This window comes from Esox lucius, chromosome 5, assembly GCF_011004845.1.
Source record: "Esox lucius isolate fEsoLuc1 chromosome 5, fEsoLuc1.pri, whole genome shotgun sequence".
NCBI classification, from domain to species: Eukaryota; Metazoa; Chordata; class Actinopteri; order Esociformes; family Esocidae; genus Esox; species Esox lucius.
The window spans coordinates 1,051,313-1,072,564 of NC_047573.1; the positions used below are offsets into that span (position 1 = coordinate 1,051,313).

The following is a 21,252-nucleotide window of genomic DNA, read 5'->3' on the forward strand; positions in this document are numbered from 1 at the left end:
TGATTAGCAGTTTAGCGTATGTTATGTAAAAATTAAACCACACTTCGTTCTTAAAAAAATGCTAGGGTATTCATAGCAACTGTACGAACCAAATTGCCTCACTGAGCAATGTCATCATGTCAAGACCTAAAACGCCCTTTTGCCTGATAGGACACTGCTTGCTCAGGCTTCTGTGGCTCTGTGCAGTAACCGTCTGTCCTGGCGACTGTACACTGATGTTGTTGATGTAGTAGAATGGTGTCTCTAGCCTGAATTTCAGTCTGCTTTTGCCACCATGTTTGGCATGATAAATGAGAGGAGGGTATGCCATGATGCCCTATAGACTGTCACTCAGGCTAGTGAACACACTCCTACCAATACAGGAACCCGATATACAGCTGTGGAAGAGGAAGAACAAGATGTGTGGTGTTGAACTAAACTCAGGGCCAACTGACAGTCTTCTTTTTTTCTTCAAACCTTAATTGTCTGACACAGAACCGTTAGGCTGGTGGCCGAAGAGGATCCCGGAAGACTCAGACAGAGATGAAGGTAGTGAATACATTCCCATACTTCTCTCATGTTTCTGGATGCTTCTTTAAACTCCCTTTGACTTGGAATGTGGTGCCCGACTTGCTGTTTCCTCAAGGACAAGATGTCAGAGGAGGTCTTAGTTTGAAGTAGATGCATGGAAGTTGTTCATTTGAAAAGTTTATTAATTAAAAAATGTAAAGCCCTTTTGCATTGTAGAGGAATCTATCTTCATGCGCCTGGGATATTCTCTTTATGATGCAACATATAATAGATGTATTATTGTTATATTTGTAAACCACTCATCCCACATGGCAGTTACTGATCATTCGACTGCATCAGGCACCACCAGGACGGTTATTTGTCTGGCCGAGTTGGGGAACTCGCCTAAACTCTAGTTTCCATCCACTCTGTCTCTATGAAACCTGGTTTCGAGCGTGGCTTTGTTTGTCTGTACTTTGTGTTTTGACTGTGACAGGCTGCCCCTCTTCCTGTTTCTATGGAAACCATCTGCAGACTGTTGCCTACCTGAAGGGCTTGTCCCAGACAGTTGGGCTTGTTGCTGTCTGATGTGAAAGGACCAAAGGGAGTTTAATGTGGGTTTTATTACAACTGGTTGGAAAAATAGGTCTGTATGTGGGGGTGGGGGGCTTTACATTGATGTGTTAGTACAATAGCTCTGGTTGGTTGAAATGACTGTTTTCATGCCCTGCCACATGGCTGTGGTACGAGAACCCGTCAACATGGCAATGGTACAGTACTAGAACCCGTCTACATGGCAATGGTACAGTACTAGAACCCGTCTACATGGCAGTGGTACTAGAACCCGTCTACATGGCAATGGTACAGTACTAGAACCCGTCTACATGGCAGTGGTACAGTACTAGAACCCGTCTACATGGCAGTGGTACAGTACTAGAACACGTCTACATGGCAGTGGTTCAGTACTAGAACCCGTCTACATGGCAGTGGTACAGTACTAGAACCCGTCTACATGGCAGTGGTACAGTACTAGAACCCGTCTACATGGCAGTGGTACAGTACTAGAACACGTCTACATGGCAGTGGTTCAGTACTAAAACCCGTCTACATGGCAGTGGTTCAGTACTAGAACCCGTCTACATGGCAGTGGTTCAGTACTAGAACCCGTCTACATGGCAGTGGTTCAGTACTAGAACCCATCTACATGGCAGTGGTTCAGTACTAGAACCCATCTACATGGCAGTGGTTCAGCACTAGAACCCATCTACATGGCAGTGGTACAAGAACCGTCTACATGGTAGTGGCACATTACTAGAACCGTCTACATGGTAGTGGCACAGTACTAGAACCGTCTACATGGTAGTGGCACAGTACTAGAACCGTCTACATGGTAGTGGCACAGTACTAGAACCGTCTACATGGTAGTGGTACAGTACTAGAACCGTCTACATGGCAGTGGTACAGTACTAGAACCGTCTACATGGCAGTGGTTCAGTACTAGAACCCATCTACATGGCAGTGGTACAAGAACCCATCTACATGGCAGTGGCACAGTACTAGAACCGTCTACATGGTAGTGGCACAGTACTAGAACCGTCTACATGGTAGTGGCACAGTACTAGAACCGTCTACATGGTAGTGGCACAGTACTAGAACCGTCTACATGGTAGTGGCACAGTACTAGAACCGTCTACATGGTAGTGGCACAGTACTAGAACCGTCTACATGGTAGTGGTACAGTACTAGAACCGTCTACATGGCAGTGGTACAGTACTAGAACCGTCTACATGGTAGTGGCACAGTACTAGAACCGTCTACATGGTAGTGGTACAGTACTAGAACAGTACCATGTGGGATTTTGCTGTCAGTCTCAGGAAGAAATTGAAAGGTGTGAGGGCACAGAAACCTGAGAGTCCCAACACAAATGTCCTCACTTGCAAACCTCTGGGGGGGCTCTATAGAAAATGTGACATACTCTAACTCAGAAGGTGCGTGTCAAGACTTTTCCAAGACATTTAGTAGTGAACAACCTTTTAGTCTGGTTTGTTTTGGGAGGTTAAAAAGCATGAATCACACCTGGGTGCACCAAATAACCTCCTTACCTATGGTATGTGTTGTTCCAGGTTCATGGTTCAGTACATTTTTCGGTAAAACACAAAAATGTATTGTCAACATTCAATCATTAATTTGATCAAATTTTCGAAATGAATTTCTGCACACAGTTTCACCCAAGTGTTTGAAAGTCACAATTCATAACAGCAATTGCAATATCTGCAGTTAAATATTTTATCGAAATGATGCAGCCCTAATAAATTTGAAAAGTTGCAAACAATGAGTTCCATCTCAATCCCATGTGTGCTAAATACACTATGTGCTCAGTTTATTGACATCATAGCAGACAAAATAACTTGACCAGGTGTATATTATTTTTCTCGTCCACTATCTACTGACTCAGACATCTCTCCTCAAATTACGGGAGAAGTATGGATCATGTGGTAGCAGTAACATCTCTTTGTGTTGGGCAGGTGATAAACAGCTACTTATTTTTAGAAAGGCTCTGTAGTTTGTGAAGTTGGTGCCCATCACCCTTTCTCCTGTTAAGCAAAACGCTTGTCATCGCCACGGTAACCCTCGCAGGACTATTCCAGTGCTACTGAAGTGACTCTTGCCCGGCTGTTTGGACGAAGACCCGATTCAAAGCAGTGTTATTGTAGTGAGCTTGACCATGAGAATCGTTTAACTAAGTGTCCCAAAGGAGTACCATATCCCCTATGTGGTCCACTACCTCAGGCCACCATGTTCCCTGTGCAGGGAACTACTTTTCAACAGAGCCCTATGGGGTGGGTCTCCCCCAGGATAGCAGGCAGGCCCCTGGCTGGGATCTGGTCAAAAATAGGGTACTATTTAGGGAATAGGGTAGCCTTTGGAAGGCTTCCTAATCCTTTCCTGCATGTCTCTTCTGGGTTGTTTGTTTGACATACAAGCATGTTCATTGCTACAAAACCTGGTGGGTAGATTCCTTCTGTCAGGACCCGAGACATTGTTCCATAAAGCATTTGTCATATTTTTGACAAGCGGTTTATTAAAAAAGCCTCCCTCAGGTTAATTTATCTGCCCCGGAATATGTTGTCCTGAGCTTCAGATGATGGAGCTGCTTTGTTTTATTGATGCCCCAGACTGTGGAAATCACAATTACCTCCAACACGGCTAGTTGTCATTTATAAAACAAAATATGAAAACCGTTTCCAGCATAGTTGACTGTCATAACATTATCTATCTCTGCCTGTCTGTGGGTCCTGTCTGTGGGTCCTGTCTGTTTGGACTCAGACTTAACTCTGAAATAAGTGTCACCAAAGTCCTTTGGTGAAGCTAGCTGGGAACTCTTCCCCAGTGGCATTCTATTCCCTATTTAGTTGACTACAGTTCACCAGGACACACAGGTCTCTGGTCAGAACTAGTGCACTACATTAGGAAATGTTTAGAAGGAGACATGTTTTGTTGCCTTATGAAAGTCTTGCCCATAGTTTCCCAGTATCAGATTAAGTCCTGGCCTAAAAATTTAGCTCAACAGAAAATCTCCATGGTAATTACATTTAAATCCTGGATTAGCATTAATCTGTGTACAGGAAACTATCCCTTTGTGTATTAACCATTTTTCTATTTCAAAAACCATATGGAATGTTCTAGAAGTGTTGTCTCTAACATAATGGATGTTGTGTCCTCAGGCAATTCATCCTTCAAAAAGTAGAATATGGAATGTTCTAGAAATTTGTTATTCAACAAGAAGAATTTAGAATGTCTTACATGCAGAATATTGAAGTAATCCAATTTTGTTACCTCTGATTTCCATTTGCTCTTTACTTATTCGAAGATGGCTTAATTGGATGTGAAAAATTTATTAAAGCTTGTGCTTGAGTAACTTGTGTCCTGAAGGGTTGTGAGTGACCATGAAGATGCACTTGCATCTCTTCTGATTTGTTGCTAACATGGAATTAACATGTTGAAAACCTCCAGGCCTGAGTAACGCGTAGATGAGAGCGGTCGAAGAACGAGTGTATTTTGCACTACTGCAGCGTGGGCTGCCAAGCCAACTCTTGGTTTGGGCCGTGTTTAAATATTAATCAGCTATATTAGGCTAGCTTTTAAAATCCACAATCAAGTTGGCCACTCTGTTTCAACTAGAATTATTTCAGCTTAATCAGCACATTTGCAGCACTGTACTAAGTGCTGAATTTGGAGCTCAGAAAATCAAATCCTTGCAAATGAGAGAGTTCCTCAATATGGCACCTTGAAAAGCAGTTACATTTTTAGTCAGTTCATAAGATTTCTGGCTCTCGTATACTGTATCAATACAATAATTAAATTTCTAATTATAATTTTTCTGGATGCGACATATTTTAGACTGTAATCTTGCTGAAGCAATATTTTATTAAATTGTGAAACACACACACACACACACACACACAGTCGTCAGAAAACAATAGTTGTATTTTGAAATGGAAGATGGTCTGCAACAAGTCAATTGCAAGAATACCTGCAGCTCTCAACCTGTTTATGAGTAGCTTGCAAAACATTTCTGACCTACCTGCAGTTTTCACGTGTTCTGCCACAACATCCCAAACATACCTCACCTGTATCAGACCCCTGCACAATCGATGCAGATGTTGAATCATCCCAGCCCTGTTCATCAATCTGGCCTGTATCTTGGGGGCACGCATTTGATCATCAGCTGAGATGAGTACATGTTCCCTCAGTGAAGCAATAGTACCTGCTACACCACGAACATAAACCATACTTGATCAACGTATTTTTTTGTAGAATCGACTACAAGTTCTTAATTTGCTAGAAGATCAATTAAGAGTCCTGCGTTTTTGGGAAGTGCGTTGACTCTGTGCCAAATGGGTCAACACCAGTAAGATAGATCTCAGCTGTGGCTCAAATCGATCTATGTAGATGTGTACATGATTTGATGGTGCCTAAACAATACCAGAAATCTTCTTTAAATTTATATTTTTTGCCGGACCGCGTAAGCGGAGCCAGCTAAGAAGACTGAATGTCTCTTACTGACTGACTGACTGACCACCCCTTGTTAAGTAGCTGGTGGTCAGAGACGAGGGCTCCGGAACAACGTCCCGCGTTCACCTCCCGTAAGTCAAACACATTATGTCTGAGGTTCAGGACAGAAAAACACTTTGCTGGCTTCACGATTCTCTCGTCTTTTCACAGAAAAGTAAGTTATCGTTAGGGATGGCCATTCAAGACTTCATTAACCTTCTTCTAGCAGCAGGATATTATCCTAGCAGTGCTTACTCCGATGTCTGTTGTAAAATAAAAGCCATAATTGAACTTTATTAGTTAATATAGTTAACAATCTTGTCTGTACATTTTGTTTAATGTCCGTTCCAATGTTATTCTCATCTGTTCTTTTTCACAGACTAGATTAACTAACTATATTGAGTTATACATTTCAAATATGGCTTTTATTGTGATAAAGAAAATCTGAGTGCTGCCAGCATAATGTCCTGCTGAAGCACTAAGGAAGCCTCGAATGGCCATTACTGTTTTTTGTCAAGCTGTTAAAATGGCCAGTGGCAAAAGAGGATTTGTTCAGGATAGACAAAAACCTCACTGGCCACAACCTTGAGTAGATACGTTATGGGAAGCCTAAAATGAAACTGTTGCGACTATTTCTGGTGGATTTTCGAATTATGTCTCAGGATTTGTTCAGGATAGTCAAACACTTCGCTGGCTACACGATTCCCTCGTCTTTTCACTTTATGAAAAAGTCTGTTGTCGTCACCTATATTGATGAAGTAGTTATTGTATCAATTTCATTCACAAATGGCTAAGAAGCTTTCAAAACAGCCAATGGCAAAAGTCATAGAGTTCATAGGTACTATTTGTGGTGGAGGTAAACTTAATAAGAAATGTTAATCAGTTTAACGCTAGTTAATGGTGTCTAACAAAATATTTGAACTTGGCATGATGTAAATGAGTGAAAATAATATAATGCGAAGAGGCTATAATAAAGCCCAGCATGGGTGCAGTTGGATGGCGTCATGGTTAATGACAATGCCTTTCACATGGGCAACCTGGGTTCGATTCTCAAGAGGGCAGCCACAACTTAATGCATTTTATTGCAGGCCGGCTCAACTAGGCTTGCATGGTTTCTTGTTCTCTATGACTAGGCTATTTGTAACTGAGAACTTCAACCAGGGAAAACACAACTAAGACCTTAATTTGGGAATATGTTATAAAATTAATTTCTGTAGAATCTTTTATTTGTCCCTCTGTAGTTTATTAACACCTATTTGACAAGGTATTTTGACTGGAAACATAGTGCTCTTATATTATAAGGATCTAAGGAAAGTTGCAAAGGAAAGAAGAATGTCTTACTGGATGCAGAAAAAGAATTGTTGATGCCTGGTCCCCTGCTCCAACAAGCAAGCGGAACAATGAGTTATCTGTAGTTTACCGTGGTGTAAGCTAGTTAGCGATGGGTTCTTTTTTAGTGTAGATTTAGGCAGGACAATAGAACGCATAAAAATTCACCCTAGCCTCAAAAACGGCAAAAGAACGCTGGCTGAGCTGGAACGCTAGCGCGTCCTCACAGCAAGTGAATTGAAACAATTTCAACCTGAATGAAGCTTAAAATTCCCTAGCCTCGAAAAAGCACCAAAACAGGTCTCCTCTTTTATTTTACTACTGTTACCTAATTTCACAACGAAACTGAAAAATAACTACTGGCATAGGAAGTAAACATCTGGTCCTATATGGTATTAATTGCGCTTAAACCTGCGTTACGTGGAAGTATATAAAAAAAATCGCCTTTTCTGACTATTTCTAGTCTAGCGTTTGAAGTCATTGAATGGCGCAAGCCATATTTTATTAAAAAGAGGACATTCTCCTGATTAAAATGATGCCCCACTTGTACCTTGAAACTTAAATGAGTCACCTACATTATATTTCTTTTTTCCCCCATATAACAGCATCACTCATCTTGTTGTGAGTTTAGGTGTTTACTAATGCGGATGAGTATTAGTAAGTAAACCGGAAACTGCAATGTAGACTTCTAGACAAAAGCGGAAGTTCGTTACTACGCTGGTGCACAGAGCCTATTGGATGGCTGTGATTTTCGTGGTCCCCAGGCGGCATTGCATTAAAAACCCACACGATTCATGGGCTCAGGAAAACTTCCAATCCTACCTGAGCCACCGGTCACGACCTGAAGAAGGTCCGTCAAGCTTTCGTCATTAAGGTTCCAGATGGTGAACCGCTGTGCTTCCTGCTGCAAATCTGACAGCAGGAACCTAAAGGGTGTCGAGGGGGAGTCATTTACAGGAACTTTTCTTGGGTTGTGAAATGCTTTAGTCAACATTTATACATAATTATTCATCAGACAACAATGTTATTTAACGCTGACGTTACAGTTATTTGTGCTAGCGTGACCATTAATACGATTAACTTACTACTAATACATTAGCTAGATCACTTGCTACATCTAATACTAGCTTGTTACATCCAGGCACTCATGCTTTACGTTAACAGGTGAATTTCTGCTGAAGTTCATGATGATGTTGACTGATAAGAGTTCAATAAAAGCTACATAAACAGAACTTATCTGGCAGTACGAGAACATGACTGGTCAACAAGGCTGTGCTGGTCGCATTTGAATTAATGGGGTTTCTCATTCTTTGATTGAGGTTTGTATGTTTGTTTCAATAATTGTGTCCCCTTCCTTGTTTATATGATTATTGTGTACATATGCTTCCACTGCATATTGCAATCCCTTGATTGCATATAGCAATGGCTCGATCTGGAGGATATCGTGGAGGTATTACTCCAAAAAGAATCACTTACACTGACCGGTAATATGCTACTTTTCTCCTCCGTGCTCGGCTGTTTACAGTAGTTGCTGCTTAGAAAGAAGTGCAGCTTGACAGGTGTAGCAACAGTAACTAAGATAGGCGGGGCTTTTGCGAAAGGTCAATTTATGACTCATACATTGTACATTAATATTAAACGTCTGTCATAGGGCGCTACCAAATTAATTTATTGAAGAATTAAATGTGTTTTTGAAAACCCTGTAACTCCAAGGGTATCATATTTACTACATGAGTTTCTTAGACCTCTACGTTGTCAAGCAGTCATCTGTGAAAAGGTTCCCTGGTGGAAACCATTTAAAAAACGTGTTTTAGCCATTCATGTAGTAACCGCTGTGGTTGAAAGTATTTAAAATCTGTTTGTAAGCCACGGTTTATAAATGGGAAATGACGGTAATGCTGAACAATATATGCAGGTTTTGGGGCAACATATGCTGCCATTCAAACAATGTATTTTTCACAGCTAGCCTTGCTTATTTCAGCAAGACAACGCCAAACCCCATTCTGCATGTATTAGAACAGTATGGCTTCATAGTAAAACAGTCCGCCTGCTAAACTGGCCTGCCTGCAGTCCATACCTGTCACCCATTGAAAAACTTTTGGTGCATTATGAAATGAGAAATATGAGAAGGGAGACCCCGAACTGTTGAGCAGCTGAAATTCTTTATCAAGCAAGAATGGGAATACATTTCATTTTAAATCTACAGCAGTTGGTCTCCTCAGTTCACAAACGCTTACAGAGTGTTGTTAAGAGAAGAGGTGAGGCAACACAGTGGTAAACATGCCCCTGTCCCAACCTTTTTTGAAATGTGTTGTTGGCATCAAATTCATTATGGGCTTGTATTTTTCCAAACATAATTAAATGCATCATGTTTCAATATTTTATATGTTGTTTTTGTAATACACTGCTCAAAATGTTTTAAATAACACTTAAATCACACATCACGTCTCGGTATAATATATTAAAGGTCAAATTCTTTACTGTACATTGCGTAATTCGTTGAGAACAAAATGACGTAACAACTCTCAATGGAAACCAAATTCACCAACCGATTTAAGTCATTTTGTAGGGCTCTGGCAGTGCTCCTCCTGTTCCTCCTCGTACAAAGGAGCAGATACCGGTCCTGCTGCTGGGTTGATGCCCTTCTGCTGCCATGTCCAGCTCTCCTCGTGTAACGGCCCGTCTCCTGGTATCTCCTCCATTCTCTTGTGACTGTACTGGGAAACACCGCAATCCTTCTTGCGACGGCACACATGGATGTGCCATCCTGGAGGTGCTGGACTGCCTGTGCAACCTAAATAGGGCCTCTCTGATCCTGCTATTGAGACAGACTGAATCTTCGCTTAATAGCTCAGATTTGCTCTGGTTTTATTTGTACACAATTAGTTTTGGGCTGCCTGCACACCTTGAAGTTCAGGGGGTTGAACTTTGGCACAGTGCTGCATGTCCCTCTCCACACAAAGAATACAGAAGTCTTAACAACCGAAAAGGGGCCACAATGATTAATAATTATTTTGTACTTTTAAGATTTTTTTGAAAAACACTCCTGACACAAATTGAGCCATTAGTACCTAAACCTGTGGTCTTGCACATCCATTCATAAATCATTCAATTCAACATTTGGTACATTGTTGAATCATGGTACATGTTGCAAACACTGCTAAGACTCAATGCATGCAAAAACATTTGTATCCGCCATGCCGGCGCTAATCTGCCCGCCACGCCGGCGCTAATCTGCCCGCTACGCCGGCGCTCGTCTGTCCGCCACGCAGTGGTGCTATTGTTGGCGCGTTTTTCTCTTTAGATCTGTTTGACTCATGTGATTTACATTTCTCTGAGATAAGGATCTCCAATCTACCAACATGACATTTCACATCACCGGCATACTATGTCTTTATAGAGATTCTGCATAATTTACATAAAGCCACTGATTGACCCGGCAGGGTGTTGCTTCAGTGAGGGATCACAAACGTTTCTGTTGCCTTGTTATTCTTCAGCTGACTTGTGATGAGTGGGGGTGAGTGGGGCTTGTCAGCGCAGGCCTTTGGATCAGACCCCTATGATGATGATGATGATGATGATGATACGAAAAATAAAAGGCAATCTTTTTCTGGTAGTAAAATAAAATAAACAATAACGCCATGCTCAGTTTATAATACGGTGTTTGAACTTTATTAATAAAACGAATTCCTTCCTCAAACTTGTGTGACCGGCTCTTTCTCCACCTACACGTGTGACACTGCAACTGTAAGCCAGTGATTCATGATTTAGTCAAAACCGTTGCCTTTAATAGAAGGATTCTGAGTTAATGTTGTGTTGTTATATGTTCTGCGTTGTTATATGTTCTGCAGGCAACGTCTTGGTCTCAGCACTCTGTTTTTCTATTGAGTCAGTGGCATTGTACCAACTTCGGTCGTTCCAACACCTTCAGTTGTGAGTCTTTGCTTCCCTGTACTGTTGTTTTATTTTCTTTATTTTATCAGGGATCTGTTGTTAGATCTGATGAAAACCATTATGAGAAGCCTTATCCAAAACGCAAAAAAAAACTGCAATTGTATCCAACACATTGGTCATAAGGTTAAGTAGTTCTTGTGTAATAGAAATGTGGGACTAAATACTACTCTTCTATTTTAATACACATAAGGAATTCTGCCAAATACTCATGAAAACATGTAATAAAAGGGTGAAAATGTGTACAGTCATCTCATGAAATAATTTCTCGTCCAAAATGCTGGAGTAAATATCCGAATTTAAACTCTGCGTCAACTCTGTTGTTTCTTGCTCTCTGGGGTTTCAGGGCTGGGTGTCTGTAAAAGCACTTTGACAACTACTGATGTGAAAAGGGCTTTATCAAATACATTTGATTGATTGAATTATTTTGCTTCCCTGTCTGAATTAATATGGTGGTGTAGATGTGCAACATAGACATTCACCTGAACGTTGCTCCGTGGACCATTCATGTAAATATGTGACATGTTGAGCAAATCATTACTGATTCCTTAGTCCTGCCTGTCACAGCTGGCTTCAGCTACTGTGTCCCGTGGCAACCAGGCAAGTGTATGTCCAATCAGGCGTCACATGGACGACCTGGGGAGGATTTTACACATCGCCACAGCTGCTAGGGGAAACACCATGTTGTCAAAATGGCCTAAGACATTTTTTATACATATTTATTTTTCCAAATATTTCCACCCTTTTTAGTTTTGTGATGTCCAGTTGTCTGCCGTCCTGTGTCATCTGCCAATAGGTTCAGGAGCGGTTATAGATTGCAGCAAGCCTCACTATGTTTTAAAGGCACTGGCCACAGCCCACATCCATTTATTAATTATTACAATTTGTACTCTTAAAATGTTCACCCGTCACAGCCAGAAGAGGACTGACCACCCCTCAGATCCTGGTTTCTTCCAAAGTTTCAAACCTTTCAGGGAGTTTTCCTAGCCACTGTGCATTTCCTAGCCACGGTTGTTGTTTGCTCCTTGGGGTTTCAGGCCTGGTGTTTATAAAAGCTCTTTGTGACAACCGCTGATGTATGAAGTACATTTGATTGATTGGCTCCTAAACATCCTTGTCCAACCTGGAAGCCATAATGTGTCAATGTGAGGGCACCCTCACACAATCACTCATTTCCTCACACACTCTTCTCAGTTATTTTTCCAAAGATTGTTTAAACAGCTTGATGAGACTTGAAAAATCCCTGTGGATGACACCCCACCTCACCTTGGTTGATGTTGGCCAATTTAGGTTTCTGAAAGCTTCTTTAGGTAAAATCCTAGAGCCTTCATTGTAAAAGGATTGTATTTCCCTGAGCAAGGCAGTTAACCCTTATTGCTCCTTCATCCAATGTTTGAATCCCTGGACCTTCCAAGTCTCCGAACTTCAGGGCTGGGCTTAAGAGGAAGTTAAGTTTTACTGACCCATGTGCACGATTTACACTCACCTAAAGGATTATTAATTTCTTATGAATGCAATTATCTAATCAACCAATCACATGGCAGTTGCTTCAATGCATTTAGGGGTGTGGGCCTGGTCAAGACAATCTCCTGAACTCCAAACTGAATGTCAGAATGGGAAAGAAAGGTGATTTAAGCAATTTTGAGCATGGCATGGTTGTTGGTGCCAGACGGGCCGGTCTGAGTATTTCACAATCCGCTCAGTTACTGGGATTTTCACGCACAACCATTTCAAGGGTTTACAAAGAATGGTGTGAAAAGGGAAAAACATCCAGTATGCGGCAGTCCTGTGGGCCAAAATGCCTTGTTGATGCTAGAGGTCAGAGGAGAATGGGCCGACTGATTCAAGCTGATAGAAGAGCAACTTTGACTGAAATAACCGCTCGTTACAACCGAGGTATGCAGCAAAGCATTTGTGAAGCCACAACACGCACAACCTTGAGACGGATGGGCTACAACAGCAGAAGACCCCACCGGGTACCACTCATCTCCACTACAAATAGGAAAAAGAGGCTACAATTTGCACGAGCTCACCAAAATTGGACAGTTGAAGACTGAAAGAATGTTGCCTGGTCTGATGAGTCTCGATTTCTGTTGAGACATTCAGATGGTAGAGTCAGAATTTGGCGTAAACAGAATGAGAACATGGATCCATCATGCCTTGTTACCACTGTGCAGGCTGGTGGTGGTGGTGTAATGGTGAGGGGGATGTTTTCTTGGCACACTTTAGGCCCCTTAGTGCCAATTGGGCATCGTTTAAATGCCACGGCCTACCTGAGCATTGTTTCTGACCATGTCCATCCCTTTATGACCACCATGTACCCATCCTCTGATGGCTACTTCCAGCAGGATAATGCACCATGTCACAAAGCTCGAATCATTTCAAATTGGTTTCTTGAACATGACAATGAGTTCACTGTACTGAAATGGCCCCCACAGTCACCAGATCACAACCCAATAGAGCATCTTTGGGATGCGGTGGTACGGGAGCTTCGAGCCCTGGATGTGCATCCCACAAATCTCCATCAACTGCAAGATGCTATTCTATCAATATGGGCCAACATTTCTAAAGAATGCTTTCAGCACCTTGTTGAATCAATGCCACGTAGAATTAAGGCAGTTCTGAAGGTGAAAGGGGGTCAAACACAGAATTAGTATGGTGTTCCTAATAATCCTTTAGGTGAGTGTACTGTTAACATAATGTAATCCTCTGATGTAATGAAATCCCTCATGGCAGGGTTGGGTGTTATTTAGGCTTGAGGGCCATTTCAAGACAGAAGAGAGTCAGGTTGAGCTCCATTCGCTAACACTGATTATATGGGGGTAACAGACCTCCACTCACAAACACTAACAGGATCTGATGTTTAGCAGGGAGAAAGGAGGAGTCAGTATCTGATGTGTAGTGGAGAGAGGAGTCATTATCTGATGTATAGCAGGGAAAGAGGAGGAGTCATCATCTGATGTATAGCAGGGAAAGAGGAGGAGTCATTATCTGATGTATAGCAGGGAAAGAGGAGGAGTCATTATCTGATGTATAGCAGGGAAAGAGGAGGAGTCATTATCTGATGTGTATGAAGTATGCAATTTGAGATTTAGCTGATATAGCAATAGTATGCATTTGGGAGCACATAGAGACCAGGTCTCGTATTCACAAAACATTTGATCTTACCACTAGGAGCACTAAAAGTTCCTAGCTAAGAGTTTCCTTTTAACATATTCACAAAGCTGCTACGACCAACTTTTACTAAAGAATGAAAGATATTAAAATTAAAATGATGGCCAAGTGTCACTGATTAAACATGAAACCAAGAATGGTATACTGACTAGTCAAGATATGTTCAGCTAATTGTCAGCCTCTTATATCTGGCAGCTCATAAAGAAATGTGCGTTCATCTTTTGATGGTGCAATAATTTGTGCAATTATGTGTCCCGTCTATAGTACCCAACTAGACCGGGTGGTTGAGCTATGGCCATGAAGTCGGCTTTGTGTCTTTGTAGTTGGCGAACATCATGCGGAAACTAAATTATTTGTCGCATGATATGGTGTCTGGGGAGGGCATTTGTTCGATGTAATATTCTACTGACAGATGACTGAGATTTACTCTTAGATTACTGAGATTACTCTTAGACCAAACATTTAGGAGTCCTAAAATGAGGACTGACATGCCCTTTTTTTTTCTTTTATAGAGTTACACCTAAATCAGCAAGTTAGGAGCTACTTTTCGCCTTAAGATGTTTTGTGAATACGTCCCCTGGACAACAAACTGCCAAATCCTCCCTCGTCTACTGCAGCATACACTGAGAAAACTGCGAAGAACCAATAGCTAGCAACCAGGAACCCTAAGTTAAAATTAGCAAGGCTACGAATAACGTCAAATTATTATTATTATTATTAACTTTCTCTATCGGGCAATGGTGCAGAACCGCTTTCTTACCGGTGGGTAATTGCAAAAAACATAACTAGTGCAGCTGCCTTTGATAAGGCAGTATTCTCCCTTATAAAATACGATTACCATCAAGATCCAGCATTATCAACAACCGACAATGGCTGGTCATCAAGTGCAATGAACTCAGCTAGACCCTCTGCTCGCATTTTTCTTCTGCCCGCGGGCTGTCTCTGGACATTTTATTTTGCTTCTCCAATGTTTGATGTATAGTTCGCTGTTGTGGCTCTGTGCTGCCACTCCGTGAACTCTGCGCTGTGTTGTCTAAGGATGTTTGGTCAAATTGCTTGTGTTAAATTTGTGTTTTTTCCTTTCCTCCTGACAATTTAGCACAGCAGAGCTTGCACTCTACTTGTCATTGCTGACATCTCCATCTTCCCGCTTCACCAATCTGAGTTCTATATTCTATCCTTATGCGTCCAGAGGCGACACAACCATCGAGTTTCACTTAATGTTTCCATGACGCGGTATCGGCGAGGGGTATCGTCTCATCCCTAGTAGTAGGGACTCATTATCTGATAGGAGGAGGAGTCATTATCTGATATGTAACAGGGAGAGAGAAGGAGTCAGTATTTTGTGGTTAAGGGAGGTGGCCATGAGGGAGTCTGTCTACAATGAGGGGAACTCCAACCGAAACAAAATGTTATGTTATGCAGGAGCAGGAACTCATGGAATTCCCTCTGTCTTTGTTCAGCACAGCAGTTTTCAAGTCATTTAATCTGCTGTTTACATCTTTGAGGAAACCTTGCTGTTTAACTGTCAAATGAGTAACTGTACTTGAATGAATCCATACAACTCACACCAGTATTGTAACTGTCATTTTAATGAAATCTGACGTTGTTTTTGTGTTCTTTACATCAGGTACACAACACTATTTAAATTAACTTGTGAAGGGTAGAATTCAGTTACAAGTCACAATGTTATTTTATTGTTTTGACAGTCATTGTAGTTCAGGACTTCTGCACATCAATACACTCAAGTGCCAGAAAAACAGGTACACCAGTCTAATACTTGGTAGGCCTCCCACGGGAGCCCTGAACTGCAGAAATATGACGGATGAATGAACACCATAATTCCTGCAGAGCAGTCCACAATTCTGTTGTATTCCGAGGTGTAGGATTTCTGTGTTCCACACCACGTTGCATGGCATCCCAGAAGTGTTTGATAACAGTGAGATCTGGTGACTGGTGGAAATGGCAAGACCCCAAACTCAGATGAGTGTGTCTCTAACCATCATTTGGTATGTCAAGGCTTGTGTGGTGGTGCATTGTCCTGTTGGAAGAGGCCAAACCCATCAGAATGAACGCAGGACATGAACGGGTGTAACATGTCAGAAAGGATCCACACAGTGTTCACCTGACAGAGATGTTTGTGGATGTACCAGGGGTCCCATTGAATACCAGCTAAACAAACCCCATACCATGACGGAGCCCCCACCAGCCTGTACAATGCCCTGTTGACATGGAGCCCCCACCAGCCTGTACAATGCCCTGTTGACATGGAGCCCCCACCAGCCTGTACAATGCCCTGTTGACATGGAGCCCCCACCAGCCTGTACAATGCCCTGTTGACATGCGGGATCCATGGCTTCATAGGGTGCTCGCCACACACTGATCCTTCCATCTGGCCGAAACAGTTGGAAACACGACTCTTCTGACCAGGCTACTTGTTTCCAGTCAAGTGTCCAGTGGTGGTGTTCCTGAGCCCAGGCGAGGCGCGTAGCGGTGGGTCCAGTATTCATTAGGGGTACTCCAATTGGGCGTTGGCTCCTAAAGCTCATATCCTGGAGGGAACGTTGCACAGTCCTCACGCTGATGTTTGTTGAGGGCCCAGCATTGAATGCAGATGTTTTGCCAGAATTCTTGTATTCACGGTACACCCTTGACACGGTAGTACGTGAAAATCCAAACTTCTCCTCTACCTCCGAAATGCTATGACCCATCTCACGAGCTCCAACTATTAAACCGTGTTGAAAATCGATTAAATCGTGATAACTTGCCATTTTCATGGCGGAAACAGCTCTAGATGTCTATCAGTTTATATATGCACTGGCAGATGCAACCAATGACATGCATGGGTGGCGTTACTGTGTATTTTGTATGGGCTTTGTCTGGACCAGTTTTTCTGGCACTTCAGTTTAGTCCATTGTTTTTCCTTCATGCCATCTCCTCCATCTTTTTAGAAAAGGAGCTAATTCGTTTGGAGATTTTTTTTTGTCATGGCTCCCTTGTCCCGAAGAAAACATAGGCCAGCAATTAATTACTGTTTGAATCCTCATGACTATGCCCAAATCTAAACTACTTCAAACTGAATTTTTCTAGGACACTCCTATTTTTAATCTGTCCTTTTCCTCATTAAATAAAAAATAAATAAATGTGGCCTTGCTGAGGAGGTCCGTGGCCTTGCTGAGGAGGTCCGTGGCCTTGCTGAGGTCGTCTGCCAGTTCTGCAAACGTTTCTCTAAGATAACCTGCTCTCTCTGGGTCCACAGAGAAGAAATGTGGAGCTAATTTGGCGATTGATATAAGGACTACTGTATTCTTCCTGATCCAGGTCAGGTGTATGTCGTTCTGCCGGGCCCGTCTGTGGACTGAAACCCAGAGAGCTGTCATGTAACTGTGGCTTGGCTGGCAGGGCTGAACAGCTGGTTGCTGTAGCTTCCTGCAACCTGTCTCACCTCTGTCAAAATGGGGCTGTAGTTGGAAATAACCTGAGGCCAAACTGCTTCACAGACTAGCAAGGTGATGATCTTTGAGGTGGAGTGTTGGGAAGCCAGAATCACAGAGGTTTCGATCCTGTCTGTAATATTAGATGATGATAAACAAATGCTAGCAGTTGTTCTTGCATGTCCGAGTCAGTCACTAGGAGCGAGAGCAGTGATCTGATACTGCACTACGGTGTTGACCACTGTTGGGTTGTGACGGCGTTGATCAGGGTGTGGGGTGGTTGAACGCTGTCGTCTGGGTTGGTGTTTGGGAGTCAATGTTGAACGCTGTCGTCTGTGGGTTGGTATTTGGGAGTCATTGTTGAACGCTGTCGTCTGGGTTGGTGTTTGGGAGTTAATGTTGAATGCTGTCGTCTGGGTTGGTGTTTGGGAGTCAATGTTGAACGCTGTCGTCTGGGTTGGTGTTTGGGAGTCAATGTTGAACGCTGTCGTCTGCGTTGGTGTTTGGGAGTCAATGTTGAACGCTGTCGTCTGGGTTGGTGTTTGGGAGTCAATGTCGAACGCTGTCGTCTGGGTTGGTGTTTGGGAGTCATTGTCGAACGCTGTCGTCTGGGTTGGTATTTGGGAGTCATTGTCGAACGCTGTCGTCTGGGTTGGTGTTTGGGAGTCATTGTTGAATGCTGTCGTCTGGGTTGGTTCTACTGCCAGGCCTGTGATAGTGTAGGGTAATGAACATTACATCTGTGACACTGTCTGTTTGATTGTACACTGTTGCTGCAACTGGAAGGTTGTTAATTAGTCTGCAGATCTGAGACACATTCCTGACTAGTCATCTCTGGATGTCAACACCAGTAGAAACTCAACTGGAGTCCAAAACCTTGCAGTACATTAATTGATCCAATAAGGGGAGCTTCTTTTGATACAGTGTCTCTTAAAGAGGTACTGACCTAAGTTCTGTTATTGTCCTGCCCAAATCTGACCAGTGTTATTTAATCTCTCTCGCTCTCTCTCTTGTCATTCCTGTCTCTCAACTTCCCTGGCTCTCTCTTTCCCTCTCGTCATCCCTGGTTCTCCCTCTCCCTCCTTCTCTCTGGCTTTATCTCCTTAGACTCTGGAGGAACCTCCATACCTGACAGTGGGCACTGATGTCAGCGCCAAGTACCGAGGGGCTTTTTGTGAAGCCAAGATCAAAACGGCCAAGAGGCTGGTAAAGGCCAAGGTAAGATGTTGTCTAAAATTCCTGTCTTGTCCTCAGGACGTGTGTGTGTGGAACTCAACCTCCTGCGCTGCCAGCTCCATCAGTGATTTGAAGGACTCCGTTGTTGAGTGTTTGTATTAACTTGAGGATGCAGGTTCTTAAAGGTCAACGATCAGCTGTGCAGCCAAATAATTAGTCAGAAGAAATGTCTAATTTGGATGATGTTGGAATTGGGGTAGCCAGACCCATTAGACTGTTACAGATATTACAGACGTTTTTCCTATCATAGAAGTCCTCTGATGGTTTTGTGAGCAGTTTTAAATCCAATGTCCAAATAGTGGCAAGTTTTTATTAATATAAAGGGATTGTGCGGAAACAAATCGGTGTAAATAAACAGTGTATCTTTCAGCGTTATAAAGGACAACCTCTTTTGTGGTCAGTATTACAGTGTTGTCTTTTTATAAACATCTAATTGGTCCCCCAGGTAACCCCCAGTATAACGTCCCACAGGTAACCCCCAGTATAACGTCCCACAGGTAACCCCCAGTAAAAGGCAGCTGAACTAACAGGAAAGGGGTGACTGTTATTTCAAATCAATATCTATATGACTATCATCTATTAAACCTCTAAAGACATTTGTTCTTCATTATATTAAACTAAATGCTGATTCTAGATAAGCCCTTGTGCTCTGGGTCTGTTTGGTATTTTTGGTATTCAGGCTCTTGGAGCCCGACAGGATAAAGGACATCAGCCGTTCAGATGGATGGGCTTGCTGAGCTGATCAGGGCATCCAGTCAGTCAGCCAACCATTCAACCATCCAGTCAGTCAGCCAACCATCCTTCCAGTCAGCCAACCATCCTTCCAGTCAGCCAGTCAACCAACCATCCTTCCAGTCAGTCAGCCAGTCAGCCAACCATCCTTCCAGTCAGTCAGCCAGTCAGCCATCCATCCTTCCAGCCAGTCAGCCATCCATCCTTCCAGCCAGTCAGCCATCCTTCCAGCCAGTCAGCCATCCATCCTTCCAGCCAGTCAGCCATCCATCCTTCCAGCCAGTCAGCCATCCATCCTTCCAGCCAGTCAGCCATCCATCCTTCCAGCCAGTCAGCAATCCATCCTTCCAGCCAGTCAGCCAGCCATCCTTCCAGCCAGTCAGCCAGCCATCCTTCCAGCCAGTCAGCCAGCCATCCTTCCAGCCAGTCAGCAATCCATCCTTCCAGCCAGTCAGCCAGCCATCCTTCCAGCCAGTCAGCCAGCCATCCTTCCAGCCAGTCAGCCAGCCATCCTTCCAGCCAGTCAGCCAACCAGACAGCCAGCCAGTCATTCCTGTACTGTGGGCCTGGTGTGAAAGTACAGTGAGACTCACCTTCCCTCCTCACACTGTGTGTGTGTGTGTGTGTGTGCCATATAAAACAAAGACAATTACCAGGCAGGGGGCTGAGGGACGCTGCCTCTTCAGAACAAACATGATCACATGACACAACGGGGCTCCTGTCATGATCCAAGCAGCCAATTATCAATGTTTAGTACATCTGAGTGATATTACAGCCAGAGGAGTGTGACAGCATTAGAGAGAGGCAGGATTACACCAGTTAGTCAAGGCTGATTGTGATCATCCGGAATATTCTGCTTGTAGTGGTTTCTACTTCACTGTGCTGGTTCATTAATCTCTGTCTTTCTTCTCAACGAGGCTACTAGACATGAGTAGCATATGACATCACACCCTTCTGTTGTCGTTTTAAAACTGATGAGAAGACACCTTGCAGATCCTTTTATTCCCTTAAGCTTGTTTCTGCTGTAACCACTGGATGTGGGACCCAAATGGGACCCTGTTTCCTGATTAGTGCACTACTCTGGACTGGTAGGGACCCAGTCAGAAATATGCACTACTCTGGACTGGTAGGGTCCCCGGTCAGAAATGATGCACTACTCTGGACTGGTAGGGGCCCAGTAAGAAATGATGCACTACTCTGGACTGGTTGGGGCCCAGTCAGAAATGATGCACTACTCTGGACTGGTTGGGGCCCAGTCAGAAATGATGCACTACTCTGGACTGGTAGGGGCCCAGTCAGAAATGATGCACTACTCTGGACTGGTTGGGGCCCGGTCAGAAATGATGCACTACTCTGGACTGGTAGGGGCCCTGTAGCTGGAGAAAACAAATGTATGGTAGCAGAACCAAAGTCAATGATATTCCTCTCTGTCTCACTGACAATTAATATTGTCTGTAAACAAGCCAGTCCTCTCCTGTCCAGGAGGGTAGGTGCAGAGTGGAGGATTGGGGAGAAATGGAGGAGAGGTTAGTATATTAGAGGAGGAGAATGTAGAGGAAGACAATGAGAGGACAGGGAGTAGGGGAAATGGAGGAGTGTGATCTGAACTATTTTTACGGCAGTCTCCTGGCACCTCTGACGGTTCAGACAGGTCTAGAGACTGGCTGAAAGGATCCATTACAGACTGGTTCCAAGCACATATTAATCTTATAAAAGAAGCACACTTTGTAGGGAATAGGGAGTGATGGAGTGCACTTGAAAGTAAAGCACTATATTCTGTTCAAACTGCCAGACACAAGGTTGTCAGACATGACAAGAATATGCTTCTCGGTCTGCAAGGAAAGACTGACTG

At 43.2% G+C, this 21,252-nt stretch overlaps 1 protein-coding gene across 4 annotated transcripts in view; it reads left to right on the forward strand.

Annotated features, from left to right (window-relative positions):
* Positions 1-21,252, forward strand: part of arid4b (AT-rich interaction domain 4B) — an 82,425-nt gene that overhangs the window by 2,473 nt on the left and 58,700 nt on the right. For all 4 annotated transcript variants that reach the window (XM_029119750.2, XM_020046478.3, XM_029119751.2 and 1 more), the window contains exons 2-3: positions 475-528; positions 18,540-18,650. In XM_029119750.2, coding sequence (XP_028975583.2) covers positions 523-528; positions 18,540-18,650 — 117 coding nt within the window. In that variant the 5' untranslated portion in view covers positions 475-522. The remainder of the gene's footprint in view (positions 1-474; positions 529-18,539; positions 18,651-21,252) is intronic.